Raw genomic sequence first — 19,770 nt, 5'->3', positions numbered from 1 at the left:
TTAGTAATGGGTGCTAAGGCTGGTGGGTTTGATAAAGAACAGAATTATTGGCATAATATCAGAATATCTCCCCACAAAATGCTATTCAAATACAAAGAGTGAAACGGTGGGGTCACTAACTTGACTGGGTGATCAAAATTAGTTTTGCCAATGGAGGAATGGGTCAACATCTTGGGCCTATTAATATGATACTCTGTGAACAGCATGGCATTGCTTCTTGGGATTCCTGCCAAGAATGCATGACCTGCTCTGGTCATAATGTTATATTAGCTGGTCCCGGGTGGAGGGTCATTCTGCAGAATGAAAAATGTGTGCTCTTTGAGATTGTCAAGGACATGAGAATTAGGGCCAGAATGAGGAACTGTTCCAGACTGAAGAGACTGAAGAGATGTGACAACAAAAATGTGACATGTGGTAGTTGATAGGATCCTGGACCAGAAAGGAAATGGAGACCATATTGAGATAGTTGGCATCATCTGAACGGGGTCTATGGTTTGGATGGTAGTATTGTAAAGTTGATTTCCTGATTGGGAGGGCTATGCAATAGCAACGTAGGACAATGTCTTTGTTTTGGGGAGGTACACTCTAGAAAATTTAAGGGTGATAGGGTACCATATCAGAAAAAGACAAGAGAGGGTTAATGGAACAAATGTGGTCAAATGTTACTATTTGGGAAATTTGGGTGAAGAGGATGTAGGAGGTCTTTGAAATTTTCCTGTAGGTTAGAAACTATTTCAACATACAAAAAATGAACAAACAAACAAAAAACAAGTCTAAAGCAATTTTTTTTATTTACAGTATGAAGGTTACAAAGGTACATATGTATGTATATATATAATACCCCTAAGTTACAAATTTTCATTGTAATGTACAATGCTATATGCTGATATGCAACTCAAGGGGAAGTGTTGCTTATGCATCTACACTTACAGAGTACACATAAAACTTTTTTTTTTTTTTTCCTCATAATATTAAGAACAAATACTGCCCTGTTTTATACCATGGGTTTTTGATGTGGCAGCCTGGTGATGCCAGAAGATTTGAGACTTATATCTTAAACAAGACTTAAAAGGAAGTCTTGTTTAAATACAGGGTCCTAAAAAGAAGAAAAACCCAGAATATCATATACTTTTAACTCTGTAGAAGTATTATTCTAGCTTTTGAAGCCTTACTATGTAACAAAAATGTTAAGTTGCACAGGACAGAATATATACAAGTGGGTATAATCACAATTTGCACAAATTAGCCAAAATAGGCCTTCTTAGGTAGTGGTTTGCCACAATGTTTTCTGAAGGATCTCAGGTTTGGTATCAAAAGGGAAAACATTCTTTGGGCACCAAAGTCTTATAATGCTGAACTCATCCAACAGATTGTAAACGTAACACTGGAGTCCTATACTGGAGAAAACGATTTGAAACTGGTTCTTATTATAAGGGCAGATTTGTTACAAGATGAGATGACTACTGAGATGATGATTATGCCTGAAATTTAAACACCCTGAACCTGAAACTTAGTTTAAATCATTTGTTCTCCCCCAAATCTTGTCAAGTCACAAAATATAAGTGGAAAAACATAACTGATACCAATTTATACAGGACAGAGATTAGACGAAAGTGCTTCTTCCAACCTAGGAGGAACAGATTCTTATATTACCATAGTCATGTGCTGGTTCCAGTAATACACAATCATTAGCACCTGATTGTCAAAGAGTTATGTTTAATGTAATGACCAAGACACTCAAGGCATGACCTAATTTTTGTGCACAACTCCAGGACACTTGAAAACAAAGGGGAAGAAGCCCATTTGACTATGTTTCACAAGACATTCCAATCACAGATCGCTCAGGCACTTTTTGGGCACAACTAAAGTTGTTGCCCAAAAAGCTGACCCTAATGATAAATGGATGGAAAGGGACTGTATGTAAATTATGGAAATATTCAATCAATATCTCTTATTTTCCTTAGGTGCTCTTTTTACTGAGTTTCAATGCCAGAGTGTTGCAGAGTAAGAGGAATTTTGCAAAGTTTTAAGTACATCGTGATCTATCATTAATGAAGAAGTACTTTCTACCATGTGTAAGGACTTTCAACAAATGACATGTTTAAAGGATATCAGTGAAAAGATGAATGGGTTAGCACAACTTAGAAATAGGGGGTAGATGAAACATATATTTAGCTTTACTGTTTATAGTTTAAAAGAAGCATTTCTTTAAAAAATATTCCCTTGAACCACTTTGGGCGATAGAGCTTACTTCTTATTGTTGTGATTTATCTTACTGATATTCTATGCTGAACTCCCTCCCAAACTAAAGTCTATTTTGCATTAAAAAAAATTCATGCATTATGAAAAGAATGACCTAGTTAAATGTGCATAGATCAAAGCTCAAACATCTTTTAAACATTTTCCAGTTCGTAAGATCCAGATAAGCAGAACTAGAAATGCACTTTGATAAAAATACAAAGTGGTTAATTACTTAACCACTCTTTGATAAATAGATGGCATGGTGAGACTGAAAAGTAATGGATTACATGCTACTTGAGGGCAGGAACTTTCTTTTGGACCCTTCTGAGCGTCTGGTGCAGAAATGAGCATTAATAAATGCTTATTAAATTAAAGAATACATGAATTAATGTAATTAATTATCCTTGCAGTTTCAAAATTTTCCTGAGTCCCCAAAGAACATTTTGTCTAGTCATACATGATTTCTGTCACTTTGGAAGAGTAGTGATAGAACAATCAGGTTCCAAGGGTATGTAAGTGATTGGGATAAAAAGGGACTCAAAAAACTAAAACGCATGTGTGTCAATGGCATGGAGATAAGATTACTGCAAAACCAAGAAAGGTACTTTAGAGGACTCAGAAATTAAAACTATACACGGATACCTAATTTTATAATAAAGTATCATTTCTCTAGTTTTAACCACTCTATTTTTGGGCAATTCAAGGATTATATTCTTATGGTAGATTTTTGTTAACTATAACCAAATATTCACTGAAGAGCAAGCACTCATCTGCAAAAGGCATATTTACACATTACATCAACTGCAGATTCATTTTTAAAACTGGAATATGCTTTGGTTCAGTTGCCCAAAGCGGGAAAGTAAGAATAAGAGGTGGCAAGAGATAAGCTCAAGTTTTAACATTCTGAAACAAAAGAAGGTATCTTGTTAAAATAGTCTTCCAAGTTAATATATAAAATAACCATTCTTCTGGTTGGCAGTTTAGCTAGTATCAAGAGACAAGAAAGTGGATGTGCCTTAAGTGCCTGTTTACTGCACCTTAATTTGAAACTCTGTCCTTTAAGAGGACAAACTTGTATCACTGATCTACTAAAGGTTTTTGTTTTTATTTTTTTAGAGAAAGGGTTTCAAATCAGCCACTTAAACAGTCTATTACCAGTGTAAAATAACTTTCACTTAATATTACAGTATAGGAATCCCTATATTGCTCAAAAATACATAATCCTGTTATACAGCGTAATTATTTTAGAATTATCAGCACAGTGAAAAAAAAAGCTTAAAAAATAAGTAGAACTGCTGCTGTTATATTTTAAAGATAGATAGTATGTGAAAAGTGGAAATAATTCTCCATTACCAGGCAATTACCACAAAAGAGAATGTTAGAAGGTGGCAGATTCCTCTACTTTTACATTCAGGAGGAAAACACCAAACAAACCAACAATAATAATTCAAATTTAACTGAAAGAGGTTTCCAAACTCAAGGTAGACAATAATATCAACCTGTCACATATAATACCTGATAGAGCTATATAAAAAGAATTAATATGATGATTGTGAAATTCAACTTAAAGTTTAAGCAGAATCCCAAATTTAATTAAGTCTCTTTTTATTTCACAGATATTCAGATCTTATCCAAGCAATTTTCTTTGGGACCAAAGAAATTTGGAATTTTATTTCTTCATTAGGAATTGAAAAAAGAAGACCTTTGGCTTTCTAACCAGACAGTTCAATTGTGGCATCAATCAATGATGGCAGCAACATGGAAACGTATGCTGGATATTTGGATAAATATTATATATATTTATATATAGCTTATAACCAGTGAAAATAAAAAGAATATAAGTCAGCATAAGTGTCCAACATAAGATACAAAAAAGCAGACAAAGTGCTTAAGTCTACAGGTTTTCCCTGAACGCTTCAAAATTATTTGACTCTTTAAGCAGGGAGGGCTTTTAACAGAATTTGCATATTAGCTTACAAGGTAATTTGCATTAAAAATATGGAGAGGGTCTTCTATATTTTTGAACACATACAAATATCACCACATGCATATATAAATTAAATAGGAAGACCAGGAGATTCTCAGAAAAAAAAAAATCCATCATAATCTTTTATCAAAGTGGTCACATTCCTTGTCAAGCAAAACCATTTACAGTTAAACCTGTTTTTCTGGGAGAAACAAAATCTTGTCCATATTCCACACAGCTTAATTTTTTTTTAAAGAAATTTTTATCAGCTAACTGCATTTAATCAGCTAAAAAAATCTTTGTTACCATCCTACTTAGGAGGATAAGAAAACAAATAATTAGTAACAATTTAGCCATTTGTTGGATTTTTCTACTTATAAAAATACAAGAATTAAATAATTTACTATCTCCCCTGCCTTGTAATAAGTTTCAGTAACAAAGTTAGTGACAGTACAGATGATAAAAAACAGACCTTATCAGACTTTACTTGGCCTAAAAAGTGCTAAAACACGGTGTTAAAATGGGTAAATGATATTTAAAGTAATATTTTCGATTGCCTGTACATGTCCCAACATTTAACATAAAACTCTGCCTAGCAGGTAGGTGAGTTTACATAAGTTCAACTATCTTATAAATACTGTATAAACATACATTAAAGTATTTCTTCACATAAAATATTAGGATGCTAATTTCTGGGTAAGGTTCATTTGATGACTTTTCAAGAAAAGAATTACCTTTTTCAGAAAAGAAAAAACTGATCCTTTCCTTTTTTTTTTTAATGGAGCTAGAGAAGGAGAGAAGTTTAAGGGAAAGAGGAGGGAGACTTTTCACATACTGATTGGCTGCTTACAGACACATGCTTGGAATATGGAGAAGATTCTAAGCCCCAGGTCTCAGTGGGCAGAGGAATTGGTCCACCCGAATGAGGGGACACTACTCTGCAGTTTCCCTTCTATTTGACACATGGAAAGCCCATAACATTATCAATAATTTTCCTAATTCAAAATGAAAAAGAAATTAAGTTACCTGGTACTGTAAAAGAGGTGGAATATCAAAAGCCTATTTATCATTTGAAAATAATTTGCCATATTATGGCATCTAAATACAAAATATGTTATTTATCAAGGCTGTCTCATTCATAAAAAACACTTCATTTGTGGTTTGAAAATGCCACACACTTAATTGAAAAATAACCTGGTCACCCATAATTGGAAAGCTGTTAAAATACATAAAATAAGCAGCTTAAGGGCTCTTGCTCGTGGGGCTGCTAGTGGACAAAGCAAACCTCCCATATACTTTCATTTCACATCAAGACTTGAAAGGCAAATTATTAAAAACCCTATTGATCTTGGCTCTATATGACAGTTTAAGCTTGCACAAAAGGAGCAGAAATGCACACGTTTCGTCTCTCCTGCCCAAACTTTAAGCTCACCTTCTTTTTTACAGCTCTTTTTCATATAACTAATGAGCAGAGTGACTCCAGAAGCTCCCCCTGCAAATTTTCCCAGTGGCTTAGCCTTTCACAATAACACAGGAAACCTCAATCTAATGGCTTTGCCACCGAAGTCTGTGTCTGCACCATTAAACTTCCCATATTAATGGTACGGTTATCTCAAACCATTATGTGTTGAAATTGTGCTTTCAGAAAACATGGTTGGACCTTCAAGACATTTTTTTCTTTCCCAATTTGCAAATTTTTCCCAGATGGAACTAAAATTAGGTTTATGAATTTTCAAAACATAAAAGCTCTTGAAAAACATACTGTAGTCTAGATTTTAATTTCTACAGTTTTAAGCAGATCAGATAATTCATTTTTGGACCTTGAAACATTATGTGGAGCTGGGGAAAGAACAAACTTCTTTCCCCCATCTCTGCATGTGTCAATCTTACTGCACACGGTCGGGGAGGACTGACCGGTTTTACAATGTCTAACTGGAACTAACTGGAACAAACTCTGTTCAAAAGTCTATTTCACATGCCCTCCCTACCAGTTCGCACTCAAGCCAAATAGCTTATGTTTTGCATATACAGCTGTGTTTTCTTTTTTTCCTCTTCCAAGTGCCACACTCCTCCACATCCCCTTATGGCACTCCTGATACATCTAGTAAATGATGTTCAGCAAGGATAGAGAATATCCAAGTCAATATTATCTTTTCTTTCAGATTCTGGCACTGCTAATCTTGGAATATTATATGGATATTACATTATTTTAAATGTCAAATATATACCTCCTGCATAATTAGGAAAAAATAAGCTGAGTGTGATTTTCCAATACCACAAAACTAACAATCTTACAACTACTAAGTCCTAATGATGACATCTGGCAATGCCTAACAAAATCTAGGTGGTTGTCCCATGGTCTTGTCACCCTGCCCACTGTTGGATGCGTAGAACCAACACTGAGTCTTGAATTAGCAGCTGTTGGTCCATGTCACAAAGGGAGAGGGCCAGGGACAGGATCCTGCACGGGCTCACACAGCTCAAAGTGAATTGACATGTTTGTGCTGAAAAGCCGGCTTCACCGCAAAGTCTACGCTTTAAACAAGCTGGTTCTTCAAGATTAACTTTCTCAAAGGGATGTGCCAACTAGAAAAGATGCAGTCAAGGTAACCCACTTCAAAGACTAATTTCTCAAAACTAGGACAGATGATCTCCCTGGAATGGCAGTGATATCCGTTATTCAAATAGTGACAATAAAGCTCCACTAGCCCTAACCAAAGGCACAATTGGTTAGCAGTAAAAAATGGCTTAGGCTAAAATGAGGAGTTTCTTTAAAAATAAATCTCATATCATCCTCTGGCTTCTACCTAAAGTAAAATCAGAAAAACCTAAAACAAGCAAACCTTTTCTTTAAAACATGGTCTCCAACTTGCTCTTCAACATGTTCACTACCAGAAAGGGAGTGGAAGGTGAGGAAAATTAAATTTTCCAAGTTCTAAGTCCTTAAGTTAGCACTTACGAGGGGCAAAGCTTGTAATAAGGTGGGAAGTGATGGCTGGAGTGAGATGTAGCAAGAGCCAGGACAGATGGAAGAACCCGTGGTGATGCACACTTCACAGGCAGCAGGAACAAGTAAGAACAGTAAACTCCAACAAAATGTATAACCCATCAGAAACAACCAAGAAACGTATAATCACAGAAACTTAGCTACAGCAAACTAGCATCTGGGAAGGAATGGGCTTAAATAAGAGATCAAGGCTAAGCCCGAAATAGCTCCTACAGGAAGAAAAGCAAGAAAACAACTCTCATATGTTTACTTATGTTCAAAAAGAAAAACAATGAGCCATCCTGAAGAGGGGAAATAAACCCAATTACTTATAAACCACATTGTGATACTGGAAAATAAATCAACAGCTTCATTTTGGAACTTATTAGAGGTCCTAGTATTTCTGGCCAAGGTAGCTTGTGAAAGGTAGGCTCTTCTTTAAACATGGTTATGGTTCAGCAGTGATTTGCAGGTCCTTGTCAAGGCACTGTGCTAGAGGAGAGAGCAAAGAGCATTCTTTTTGTGCTTCTTTTCTTTTCTTTCTTTTTTGAGGTGGAAATATTTCTTGTGACATTCATTCAAGGCTCTTTTCTGATTTGTTGCTGCTCATACAAGCAGTCCCATGCGAGTGACTTTGGCTGACAAGAACGTGTGCAACACAAATACAATCGGCTTTGGACAAGAGTGTAGGTCCATGGTCTGTGGAGAAAAGACATCAATTATCGCTACCACGTATACACACCTTAATAAACAAACCTATTTGGATGTGACGTTCCACTTTTTACAAAGAGCTTGTATAAACAATGTGCCAAAGCGACAGAAACTCTTGGGAACTTAAGGCCATAAACTAAAGTGCACTCAGAAATAAAGTTACTGCATATCATAATTAAACACCAGTGTGAGGTTTCACATCCACAACTAGGATACAATGGGTGGCATACCATGCCTGGTAGGAAGAAGGAAAAATAGAGGACTTAAGATAAAGAGGAATATCCTATATGGAGACCATCAGTTGTACTGATTATTCCCAGGGGAACTACAGTGAACTAAGCTGCAGTGTGACCATCTATGGGTGAGATTTTCGATGCCCTCTGTAGGTTTGTGGTAGAAATGACAGCTCTTGAGGTTAATTATGCCCTCCTAGCATGGGCCTTCATTCCGGACGGCAGCCACCAGAGACCAAGGAGACCTGGAGACAGGTTGCAGGAGTCAACAGGTTTAGTCAATCTTTGGCACTGACAGCAGATACCAGCAATATGACACAGTTTTAACTGTGGTTTTTAAAGAAAAATACAACTTTATTACAGGCACAAGTTATAGAATATTAATTTCATCAATAAACTTTGCATATATTCAATATAAAGCAAAGATTAAAAATACATAAATAGCTAGGTGTAATTTAACACTTTGCTTGTTAAATAGCAATTGCTACTAACAACTGGTTAGTTTAACAGAAATTGATTTAATAGAGAAAAACATTTAAGTCTTGCTACTGCCCAAAGCTTTGAAAAGCTCTGGTTCGTTGCCTGTCCTCATTCTCCTAAAGGTTCCTCATTTAAAACAGAATTTCTAATTACAGGTTACTCATTTGGAGGTTGAATTATGTTATCTTTAAAGTCTTTTTCAGTTCAAAGATTGCAGGAGTATACGTTTCTGAATTTACACCTATTGTAATAGTGTTAGTGGACATAAGATTTCACTTATATTAAGACTTGAACTACTGGATCACTGTTGATGAAAGAGAAAAGGCATTATTTTATTCCTTAATCATTCTTTATTTCTGAAGTATAGTTGATTCAAATATTTCATTCCTCTAAGGAGAACAATGACTGTTGGTATTTTCTTTCAAGGACAAGGAGGTCAAAGACGACGATGGCTGAGTGGATAGATCTCAGTATCTTTTTGTCAGATAAGCAGAGTTTCTATAGCAACCAAGTCATTCTATTAATGTTAACTCTTATCCTAACAAAGTGCTGATAATAGCAATGGATGGAATTTGTTTAGCAAAGTCTGCCAGTTTTAGTATTTTATATCTTATATCTTTATTTTGATAAAGACCTGTTTCTTAAAGGGGCGATCTATTTTTTCTTTCTAACATTCAAATAAAACTGATTTTTTAAAAAAGGGAATAGTTTCGTAACATGAAGAAAGAAAAAAAAAAATCCAAACCCAATACCACTTTGAAAACTGAAGAACAATTTCTTGATTCCAAATAGAGTGTCGATCCATAATTTTCTATACAAGAGGTAAGAAGCAATGAGAAAGAAAAAGAATAACTATTACAATAAACACATTTTTCTAAAACACTCTTACCAGTTCTCCCTCAGGACCACCAAAATCCAGATACAGATTTCTGATGCCATCATCAGCAGACATTTTCAGCCCTTCAAAGGGGTAGCGGTACAATATGCTGCTGGAGCCTCCATTTTCCCTGGAGATAGTGAATCCATTTTCATAGTGAACAGTGAGTCTTACCTCTTGGCCATTTAATGTGCACCCTGTTGAAAACAAGGAAAAACACATTACTGGAAACTTCCTATTCAATTATTGAGTGAAAAGTGATTTTCCTGGCTTCAAAAAAGGAAAAAGAATCTTTGTTTTGAGAATGTATAATGCCTAGCTTATTAAAAACCTTCTAAAGTGTTTTCTGTTGTTGCTTTAATCCACATAAACCTTTTGTTTTAATAAATAAAGCATATTCATGGCTTAGATTTTAAATCACATTTACACATGAGGAAAACTTCTAGGCCCCAATAGGTCACAGTGAAGCTACTATAGCCGGAAGGAATGCATGCCCCACATGCGTTTTAAACCTAAAGAGCAAGACTTAAAGGCAGAGAATACCAGACACATAACCCTCCACACTAGATCACAGGAGCTAGAGAAGAGCATAAGACTTGGGAAAGTTCATGCAACTACCACTTGATGCCCTCAACTTCATGCTGCAGAACGAACTGGGAGGTGTCTTACTTTTAGATGAACCAGAGGTAGGATTCTGATCCTTTTAAGTGAGAAACTTTCTCCTGTTGTTAACAATTAGGCCAAGGACATTAACTACAGAAGCATTTTCCATTGATAAAGATAGAACAATATTAGACCAGCAAAGAGAAGGCTACATAGATAATCTTGGTTCTTCAAATACCATAACTTGTATATCATAGCAGTAGAGTAGAGGAATGAGTTCCACCTCCCAAAGGCTTAGTCAAAAACTTCCGTTGGTGAATGAGTCTCCCTGGTGATGTGGGACATAAATTTTGGGAATGAGTCTGACCTGGCATTGAAGCGCTGAGAATGCCTTTTTGACCACAAGGGGGAAAAGAAAGGCAACAAAATAAGGTTTCAGTGGCTAAGAGAATTCAAATAGAGTAGAAAGGCTGTCATGGTGGTTACTCCCATGTCAAGCTTCAGCTAGATATGCCAAATGACCATAGTATCATAAGCCCAAGTCAACAGTAGTCTTGAAAACCCTAAAGAATACCCAGATCCCTATCTGAGATCTATAAAAGTTTCCCTCATTAAGTTTGTTCTTCAGAAACTTAAATCCTCCAGAGAACTCCTATGCCAGTTAAATTCCAAAACCCAGAGGCAATAGCCTCTTCAAGAAAATCAACTGATGCATTTTCTTTTCCCATAAATTAGACATTCCTTTTCAACATGAACAAGTTAGGGTGGTAACGGCCTAGACATCCCTGAAGACTGGGAAAGTGATTAAACTAGATGAAGGGTAGTAACAGACAAGGTGGAATTTAACAAAGGATTATGAATACTGAACTCTATATAATTTTCTTTTTCTTAGTTGTTAGGGTACTAGAATAGCTAGAAAGAAAGAACTGAAATGGTGGAACTGTAACCCACAGCATTCTTTGAAATTTGCTCTATAGCTACTTGTTAAATTGTAATTATGATGGGGAAGTACATCTCTACCCATTCTCTCCTCTCTCCCATCTGTCCGTCTTCCTGGCTAAGGCCAATCCTTCAACCAGTGCTTTAAATTACATCCACTCCCACCTTCTCAAAAACTGTGTAAGGTTGATTATTCCTTTCATTTCTCTTTCATGTTTTAACATATCCCTCTTAACCAGAGTCTTCCCATTAACTTTATAAAATGTTCAAGTCTCTCTCCTTATTAAAAGAAATGCCACTATTCAATTCCCTACCTTCCTCCAACTACTACTCTCCTCTCTCCTCCATTTATAGCAAAACTTCTTGAAAGAATTGTCTATTCTCAGTTTCTCCATGTTTTACCTCCTATTCCTCAGACCTCTGCCATCTACCACTGCCATCACATCACCAAATGTGTCTCCACTCAGAGCACCAACCATGTCCATGTTACTAAATCCAACCCTCTTCTTCAGCCTTCATCTTACTTGATACTTGTAGTACTCACTGTTAGTTGTCTAGCTGGCTTCTATTTCTCCATTCTTCCTTTATAGTCAAACCCCAATTTTATTCTGGTTTATATTCTCTCCTGATAGGTTTCAGGGAAAGGTGACCTCAACTTCCAGGGTAGATAACTTCTAGAGCAATCAGAGCATGGCTTTCCCCTGTTGATTATTACTGCTTTAGGGTGGGCATATAAACCAAATATGATATGCCAAATGACCACAGTATCATAAGCCCAAGTCAATAGTAGTCTCGAAAACCCTAAAGAATACCTGGATTCCTGTCTGAGATCTATAAAAGTTTCCCTCATTAAGTTTATTCTTCAGAAACTTAAATCCTCCAGAGAACTCCTATGCCAGTTAAATTCCAAAACCCAGAGGCAAAAAGTGGATCAATCAGAACTATGACTGGGAAGAGAAGACTCCTCTCTTTTATTCTTCCTTTCTCTTTTATGTAAGACAATACATTTCCTTAATGTTTATTCTAGTTTGAGTGTACATTTTCTGTTAATTTCAGCTTAAACCATCCCAGCTGACACATTTGACCCCGTTGATCATTCCTCTCCTTCTGCTTTTATCTCACTTACCACCCCCACCCACTCTAGTTTTCCTCCTACCACTCTGCCTACTACTTCTCTATCTCCTCTATCTGGCCTATAAATGTTTTAGTTCCTCCAGACTCAATCCTATTCTCTTTTAGCATTCTATATGCTCTCCTTAGAAGATCTTATCCACATCTGTGGCTTCAACTGCAACATATTTATCTCACTAATGCTTATCTCCTTTAAATCCCTTTCCTATATATTCAGCTGTCCATGAGATATTTCCACTTGAAAGTATCAAGGCACCTCAATGAACCCAATTTTTAATTCTTCTTCCTATGTCCCCTATCTCTGTAAATGACACCATCATCCATTTAGCTATATGTCATAATTCAGAACTCCCTTCCAACCCCTTCTTTACCTCTCCCCATTTTGAATTCATCTCCTAGCTTTTTTGAAATTCATTTTTCCAGCTTTTAAATATCTCTGTAATCAATTTAATTCTCATCTCCACTATCATCACCCTTTGCCTATAAGCCTACTCTTAACTCTTCTTAATTCATTCTCCACAATGATTACAGAATTACACTGAAGAAACACCAACCTGATCATAAAACTCTCTCTTCTCCTGCTTCCCATTTTGGTTGGGATAACACTGCGAATGAGGCATGTGTAGTCGCTCCTACCTAACTCTTCAAGCTCATCTCCTAATACATGCCCCCTCACTTACTCTGTACTCCAGCCACCCTGGCCTTCTTTAAATTCTCTCCTACTTCAGAGTATTTGCATTGCTATTCCTGCAGCCTGGAATACTCTATCCTTTTTTCCAATTCTTCATTCAGAACATTTATGCTCCTTTGCAGCACTGATTACAACTGTCATTTTTCATGTATTTACATGCTTCTTTGATTAGTATCTGTCCCTCATACTGATCTACTGGCACCATGAGGGTAGGGGTCATACTGCTTTTGACTTTCCAGTGTCTAACATGGAAGCTAGCAGATAGTAGGCAGGTGATAAATGTGTATGAATGAATTGAATATAAAAATAGAAGCATACAGTGGGAGGACCTAAACTAGTCCGGCAATCAGGAAATCTTCCCTGAATCAGTTAGATGCTTTAAATTGAAACAGAAAGTAGTTGTTAGTCAAGAAGGAATGGCTGGTGTGGTGGTTTGGAGCTGTATGTACCCCAGAAAAACAAGTTCTTAAACTTAATCCATTATTGTAGACGTGAACCCATTATAAGTAGGACCTTTTATTTATTTTTATTTTTTAATTTTAATTTTTTTTATTTTGAAATAAATTCAAAGTTATATGAACAGTTGCAAAAACAATACTAGCCCCATACACAGAATTCCATCTTACCCTGACCCCCCTCCCCCAATAGCTCAACCCACCAACTTTAACATGTTGTCACATCACTATTTCTTTCCCTCCTTATCTACCATCCATCATCTATTGCTCTGTCTTCTGAACATATTAGAGTTAGCTGCACACATCCTTGAACATACCCTATAATCCACATATACACTTCCCATGAACAAGAACATTCTTTATGCAATCCCATTAAGCACACCTAAGAAGTACAAGAGATTCAACAATGATACAAAGCTTACATTCTATATTTCCTTTTCCTTATGTCTCAACTGTGTCCCTTTGAGCCACCTGTCCTCTATCCTCCAATCCCATCCAAGTTCATCCTTGGCATTCAATCGTCATCTATTTAGACTTTTTTTTTTTTCAGTTGTGGAAACATATATACCGCCTAAATCGTCCCATTCCACCCCCTCCCTAGCATTTCATTAGTGGGCTTAATCACATTTAGAATGTTGTAATGCTCTTTCCCACCATCCATTACTAGAAATTTCCTGTCACCTCAAACAGCAACCCTACACTCATTTCTTAACTCCCCATTGTCCCTTCCCCCATTTCTCTTAACCCAAACTCTACTTCTCATCTCTATGGTTATATTCTCTGATAATTTCTTTGTGTTTACTGTGGGGCTTAAAATTAATCTCTTAAATCCATATCAGTCTTGTTTTTCTTTGATACCACCTTCACTTCAATAGGAGACATAAACTATGTTCCTATACTCCTTCATTCCCCCACCTTTATATAGTTGTTTAAAATTACATATTTTACATTGAGTTCAGAACCACTGATTTGTCCTTAGCGTTTGTGTATTTATATCATGTAGGAAGTAAATAGTGGAGTTACAGTTCAAAAATTATTGACTTCTATTTGTATTCCATTGTGGTTGGAGTATGTGCTTTGAGTATATTCATTTTTTTTTTTTTTTTTTAATTTATTGAGGCTTGTTTTATGTCCCAGCTTATGGTCCCTTCTGGAGAAAGATCCGTGATCACTAGAGAAAAATGAGTGTCCTGGTGATTTGGGATGTAAGGTACTATATATGTCTGTTAAAATTCTCTATATCTCTTTCTCCTTTCTTTGTTTCTCTGTTGGTAGGGCTCCCTTTAGAATCTGAAGTAGGGCAGGTCTTTTATTGGCAAAGTCTCTCAGCATTTGTTTGTCTGTGAAAAACCTAAGCTCTCCCTCAAATTTGAAGGAGAGTTTTGCTGGATAAAGTATTCTTGGTTGGAAATTTTTCTCAGAATTTTAAATATGTCATGCCACTGCCTTCTCGCCTCCATGGTGGCCGCTGAGTAGTCACAATAGTCTTATGTTGTTTCCTTTGTATGTGGTGAATTGCTTTTCTCTTGCTGCTTTCAGAACTTGCTCCTTCTCTTCAGTATTTGACAGTCTGATCAGAATATGTCTCGGAGTGGGTTTATTTGGATTTATTCTATTTGGAGTTCGCTGGGCATTTATGCTTTGTGTATTTATATTGTGTAGAAGGTTTGGGAAGTTTTCCCCAACAATTTCTTTGAATACTATTTCTAGACCTTTACCCTTCTCTTCCCCTTCTGGGACACCAATGAGTCTTAAGTTTGGATGTTTTATTTTATCTATTGTATCCCTGAGATCCATTTCGATTTTTTAGATTTTTTTCTTCATTCTTTCTTTTGTTCTTTCATTTTCTGTTCTGTGGGCTTCTAGGACACTGAGATGTTGTTCAGCTTCCTCTAGTCTTGTATTGTGAATATCCAGAGTCTTTTTAATTTGGCCAACAGTTTCTTTTATTTCCAAAAGATCTCCTATTTTTTTTATTTACTCTTGCAATGTCTTCTTTATGCTCTTCTAGGGTCTTCTTTATGTCGCTTATATCCTGGGCCATGTTAAAGGACATCTTGATGTCCTTTAAATCCTTTGCCATGTTTTCGTTCCTCTATTGTAGTTCTTTGATTAGTTTTGTGAGATACTGTGTATCTTCCGATACCTTGATTTGTGTGTTTGGAGTTGGATTCCCCATATCTTCTGGTTTTATCATAGGCATTAAGATTTTCTGTTGTTTTTGGCCTCTTGGCATTTGTTTTGCTTGATAGGGTTCTTTCAAGTTGTAAAAAAAAAAAGGGGATATTGATCTAATTTTTCAGAAACAGTTTGGTGACGTACACTTTCTCTAACTAACCAGCAGATGGCATCTGTGAGTAACCTATACCCCTCAAGTCAGTTCTCAACCTTGTTCCTGCGGTGTGTGGGGAAATGATTCTTGTGGGTTCAGTTGGAGAACTCAGTTTGGGTGTGTTGCTGGAGCCGTCTGCCCTGAATGTGGGGCATGTGTACAGGTGGCCAGGGAGGAAGGGCAGTTTTAATGTTCAAATCCCCCAGGTTCCCGGAGATCCAAGGCTGCCGCAAGAGTCTAAGCCTTCATTTCAGTTCAGCCCCAGACCCTCTCTCTTGCTGATCCACAAACCACCGGACTTGGCGTAGTGTCCCTGGGTTCTCCGAGCGGGTCCCCCCTCCCAGCCGCGATCCTCCAGGAGCTCAGCCGAGGGAATGCCATGCTACGTCATCAGTGCGCACCGTCCCTCAAGGGAAGCCCCGGGCCGCCGGGCCATGCAGGGGCGCTCTCAGCCTGACGCAAAGATGGCTGAACAGGGTGTCTCAGCCCCCTCCTCCTCGCACAGTTCCTCTTTCCCAGCTCTGGGACAACTGGCGGGGCTCTGGGCTGTGGGCATGGCCCCAGGCAGGAGTTTATCCAGCCCTCCGGGGAGCCAGCTGTGAGCCGTGGGGTTTCTTTCTGCTTCCAGCTCTCCTCTCCATTCCCCTGGACCCAAGGGTATCTGCAGCGGGCTATCTTCCCGGCCAGACACCGAGAGGCCTGCCCAGCCCCCTCTTGCTGTGTTTTACTGCGTGGTTCCCACAATCGCAGCTGCAGCCACTCCTGGGTTTCCCCCCCCTTTTTTTTTTAAAGAGCCAGCCAGTCTCCAAACGCTGAACCCTGGCTTCCCCAGACCGCCGCGTGGCTGTGGGTCTTCCAGCCAGCTTACTCACTCGTTTCAGAATGCCGACTCCTGGTTTCACCAAGTGTATGGCCCCTCTGGAGCTAGGAGCCCTTGTCCAGCTGGTGCATTTTTGTAACCGGTATTCTGGGTCACTTTCTGGTTTTTAGCTAGTGTTTTTCACGGAGGCGTTTTTCGCCCTGTCTCAGCTAGCTGCCATCTTAGTTTCTTCCGTAGGACCTTTTGATGAGGTTACTTCAGTTAAGATGTAGCCCACTTTGCTTTCCCTTGTGAGGGTAGCTGCTGCAAGAGAGAGGCTAAGCCCACTTATAATTGTGCCTAGGACTCCCCCCAGAGAGCCTCTTTGTTGCTCAGATGTGGCCCCCCCTCACCTCTAACCCCTCTTGGCAGGTGAACTTACTACCCTCCCCTCTACATGGGACATGATACCCAGGGTCTAAATCCCCCTGGCAATGCAGGAAATGACTCCTGGAGATGAGCCTGGACCTAGCACTGTGGGATTGAGAAGATCTTCTTGACCAAAAGGGGGAAGAGAGATGAACAAAATAAGGCTGAGAGATTTCAAACAGAGTTGAGGGGTCACTCTGGAGGATATTCTTATGCGCTATATAGCTATCACCTTTTAGTCTTTAGTGTGTTGGAATAGCTAGAGGGAAATACATGAAGCTGTCAGACTGCAACCCAGTGACCTTGATTCTTGAAGATGACTGTATAACTATGTAGATTGCATAGTGTGACTGTGTGACTGTGAAAACTTTATGGCTCGCACTCCCTTTTTCCAGTGTGTGGACACATGAGTGGGAAAACTGGGACAAAAATTAGCTGAAGAATAGGGTAGGAAGACACAAAGAATATCATGAGGGCCTGGAGGTAAGAGAGGGTGGGTATGTGTGAGTGGTGAACTATATGTAGCTAGAGAGGTAGACAGGGAATGGATTATGGAAGGCACTGAAGCCCATGTTAAGCAGTTTGGACTTTGTTTTAAAGAACTATGGGAAGACACTGTAACAAGGGAGTGATATAATGAGATTTAAATTTTAGAAAGATTTCTCTGGTTGAAGTGTGAAAAAGGTAAGAATGGGAGTAGAGGGACCAGCTGGATGGCTATTGAAATAGTCCAGGCATGAGAAGTGGCTGGACTGGGGCTGTTGCAGTGAGGTAGAAAGAAGTGGAACAGGTGATCCTGAGTATTATTTTGGCTAAACACCCTTGGTGCTCAGATCACCAACAGGTAAGTAAGAACAAGTAAAGCCCTCAGTAAAGACTTGGCAGTTAAGTCCCTGTAGAAACATTTGTTTAATAAGTTTTAAAAGCACCAAATTTATCATGCTCTCTCCAATCCATATTCACTGTTCCTGACCTTCTAGGGAAAACAAACAAAACCAAAATAAACTAAAAGAAAACCAGAACTCCCAGACAAATAAGATTCCTTAACAGAAATTAATTGGTTCTTGTCTCTTTTGAGTGTAAATCTCTTTGGTAGAAAGGAAGAGGGAACAATGTACATTTATTTGCCTCCTACATATCTTATTCTTGTTATATCATCATAACGGCCTAATTGATTCAGGATTTCAGGTTCAGAGAGGTTAATATGCCCAAAGCCAACTAACTAATATGTAGGATTCAAACTTGTGTCTCCTGACTCCAAATATCATGGTCCTTCCACTGTTCCAGGCTGTCTCTTGTAGGATCTGTTCAATACTTGAGTAGTCAGTTAAGTACTCATAATGAACCCGAGTTTCCTGAGTGGAAAGGACATTGACTTTTTCAGTCCATGCAGATATTGTTGAGTATAATGGCATACATTAAAAAAAACTTTCTAAGAAGCACCCTAATATTTTTTAATAAAGCTAGGAGGAAAAAGGCTTATTAACTAATAGTAAACCAATCATTGTTACACCAAGGTGAACAATGGTAAATACAACCTATGTTATCAACTTTGTGTCTTTCTAAATGGGAGACTGGGATTGTGGTTACCAGCGTATCATGGAGGAGCACTCAGGCACAAAAACCCTAAAGACAAAGCAATTCTATGCCGTCAAACCTGTCCTTGCTGCTCTGGGGAACGCCAAGGTTTCCAACAAGACCCCCGCCCTGTCCCTCCAGCAGCCACAGCTGTGTGCACCCAGGGCTCCTCCTGGCCTTGGGCCTTTCAGTGCAACGCAGAAGGGAGTAGGCCCCACAGGTCCCACAGAAAGGCTGGGGCAACATTCCCAGTGTCTGCCCGTAGGACCAGTCAGTCCATTGAGTATAATCAATAGCCAATCATGCCCAGGGTTACAAAGAATATGACACTGTGTTCCTGTTTATAGCTATTTGATCAAAGGCAGGAAGTAGGTCTTGTTTAATCTCTCAGTACAGTGTTTTGTAAATAATCAACACTAAGTAAATATTTGTTGATTTAATGAGTTAAGAGAGACTGATACACACTGTTTATGTTCTCCAGAGTTTGCTCCGGCCATAAGAATGGGTTACCTGGAGAGGGAAACACAAGGGCACTAGTTTTGGAGTCAGAAAGAGCTAAATTCAAATCTCAGTCACACTAACCCATTTCCCTCATCTTGAAAATGGAGATGATACCTTCCCCAGAGGGTTGTTTGGGACAGTTAGATGATACATGTATCTCATTCATGCCCCCCACCAACCCTGATACGTACTCATTATTCTTTCTGTTTCTGTTCTTCCTGCCTCAAAAGCAGCTACTATGCCTACTTTATTTATTTTAGTATTGCCAGTAAAAGCACAGAGCATACACTCAATAAAAATTTGCCAAGGAGATGAATAAGAAGGGATCCATGAGAACTTCTAAGAACAGCACAGTCAGAGCAAATTCTCTCCTTGTCTATCCTAATAGAAATACTTTAAAATGTCCATTTTTCTTCTCCACTTCCTTATTTTCTACATATGTATTAATATTTATTATTTATATATACTACTTCTTAGTCTTCATATTAGCAAAGCTAAAGAAATATAAAGTACCTTCATAAAGTATTTGTATGATTTAAAAACTTAGGAGTTTGGGTTATCGGTATGATGAAAACAAGCCTTTAAAAGTATACTTAGTAAAGTTCAAGCAATTATAAACATACATGTATTTTCATATTTTCAAATCCTGTGACAAATGCAGGAAGACTTTATGTACTGAGGAAGTTAGCTGCATTTTCTGCCTATTCATCTTGAAGTTCGTATTTGCCAGGAGGAAAAGTCCTTGCATTCAGAAGGATCACTCATCAACAAAACTTAATAAAGGTTTAAAATTAAATGAACATTATGAAGGTCACATA

The 19,770-nt window shown here is 38.1% G+C and overlaps 1 protein-coding gene across 1 annotated transcript in view; it reads right to left on the bottom strand.

Annotated features, from left to right (window-relative positions):
• Positions 1-774: 774 nt before the first annotated feature.
• SNTB2 (syntrophin beta 2) overlaps positions 775-19,770 on the bottom strand; it is a 157,194-nt gene continuing 138,198 nt past the window's right edge. Inside the window, exons 6-7 of the mRNA XM_037816055.1 lie at positions 9,507-9,691; positions 775-7,892 (exon numbers count right to left, since the gene is read on the bottom strand). Of these exons, the coding sequence (XP_037671983.1) occupies positions 7,800-7,892; positions 9,507-9,691 (278 nt within the window). The 3' untranslated portion in view covers positions 775-7,799. The remainder of the gene's footprint in view (positions 7,893-9,506; positions 9,692-19,770) is intronic.

The sequence above is a fragment of the Choloepus didactylus genome, chromosome 22, assembly GCF_015220235.1.
Source record: "Choloepus didactylus isolate mChoDid1 chromosome 22, mChoDid1.pri, whole genome shotgun sequence".
Taxonomy (NCBI): domain Eukaryota; kingdom Metazoa; phylum Chordata; class Mammalia; order Pilosa; family Megalonychidae; genus Choloepus; species Choloepus didactylus.
Note: the sequence above shows the minus strand (reverse complement) of the source record. Positions and strands in the feature narration are given on the sequence as shown.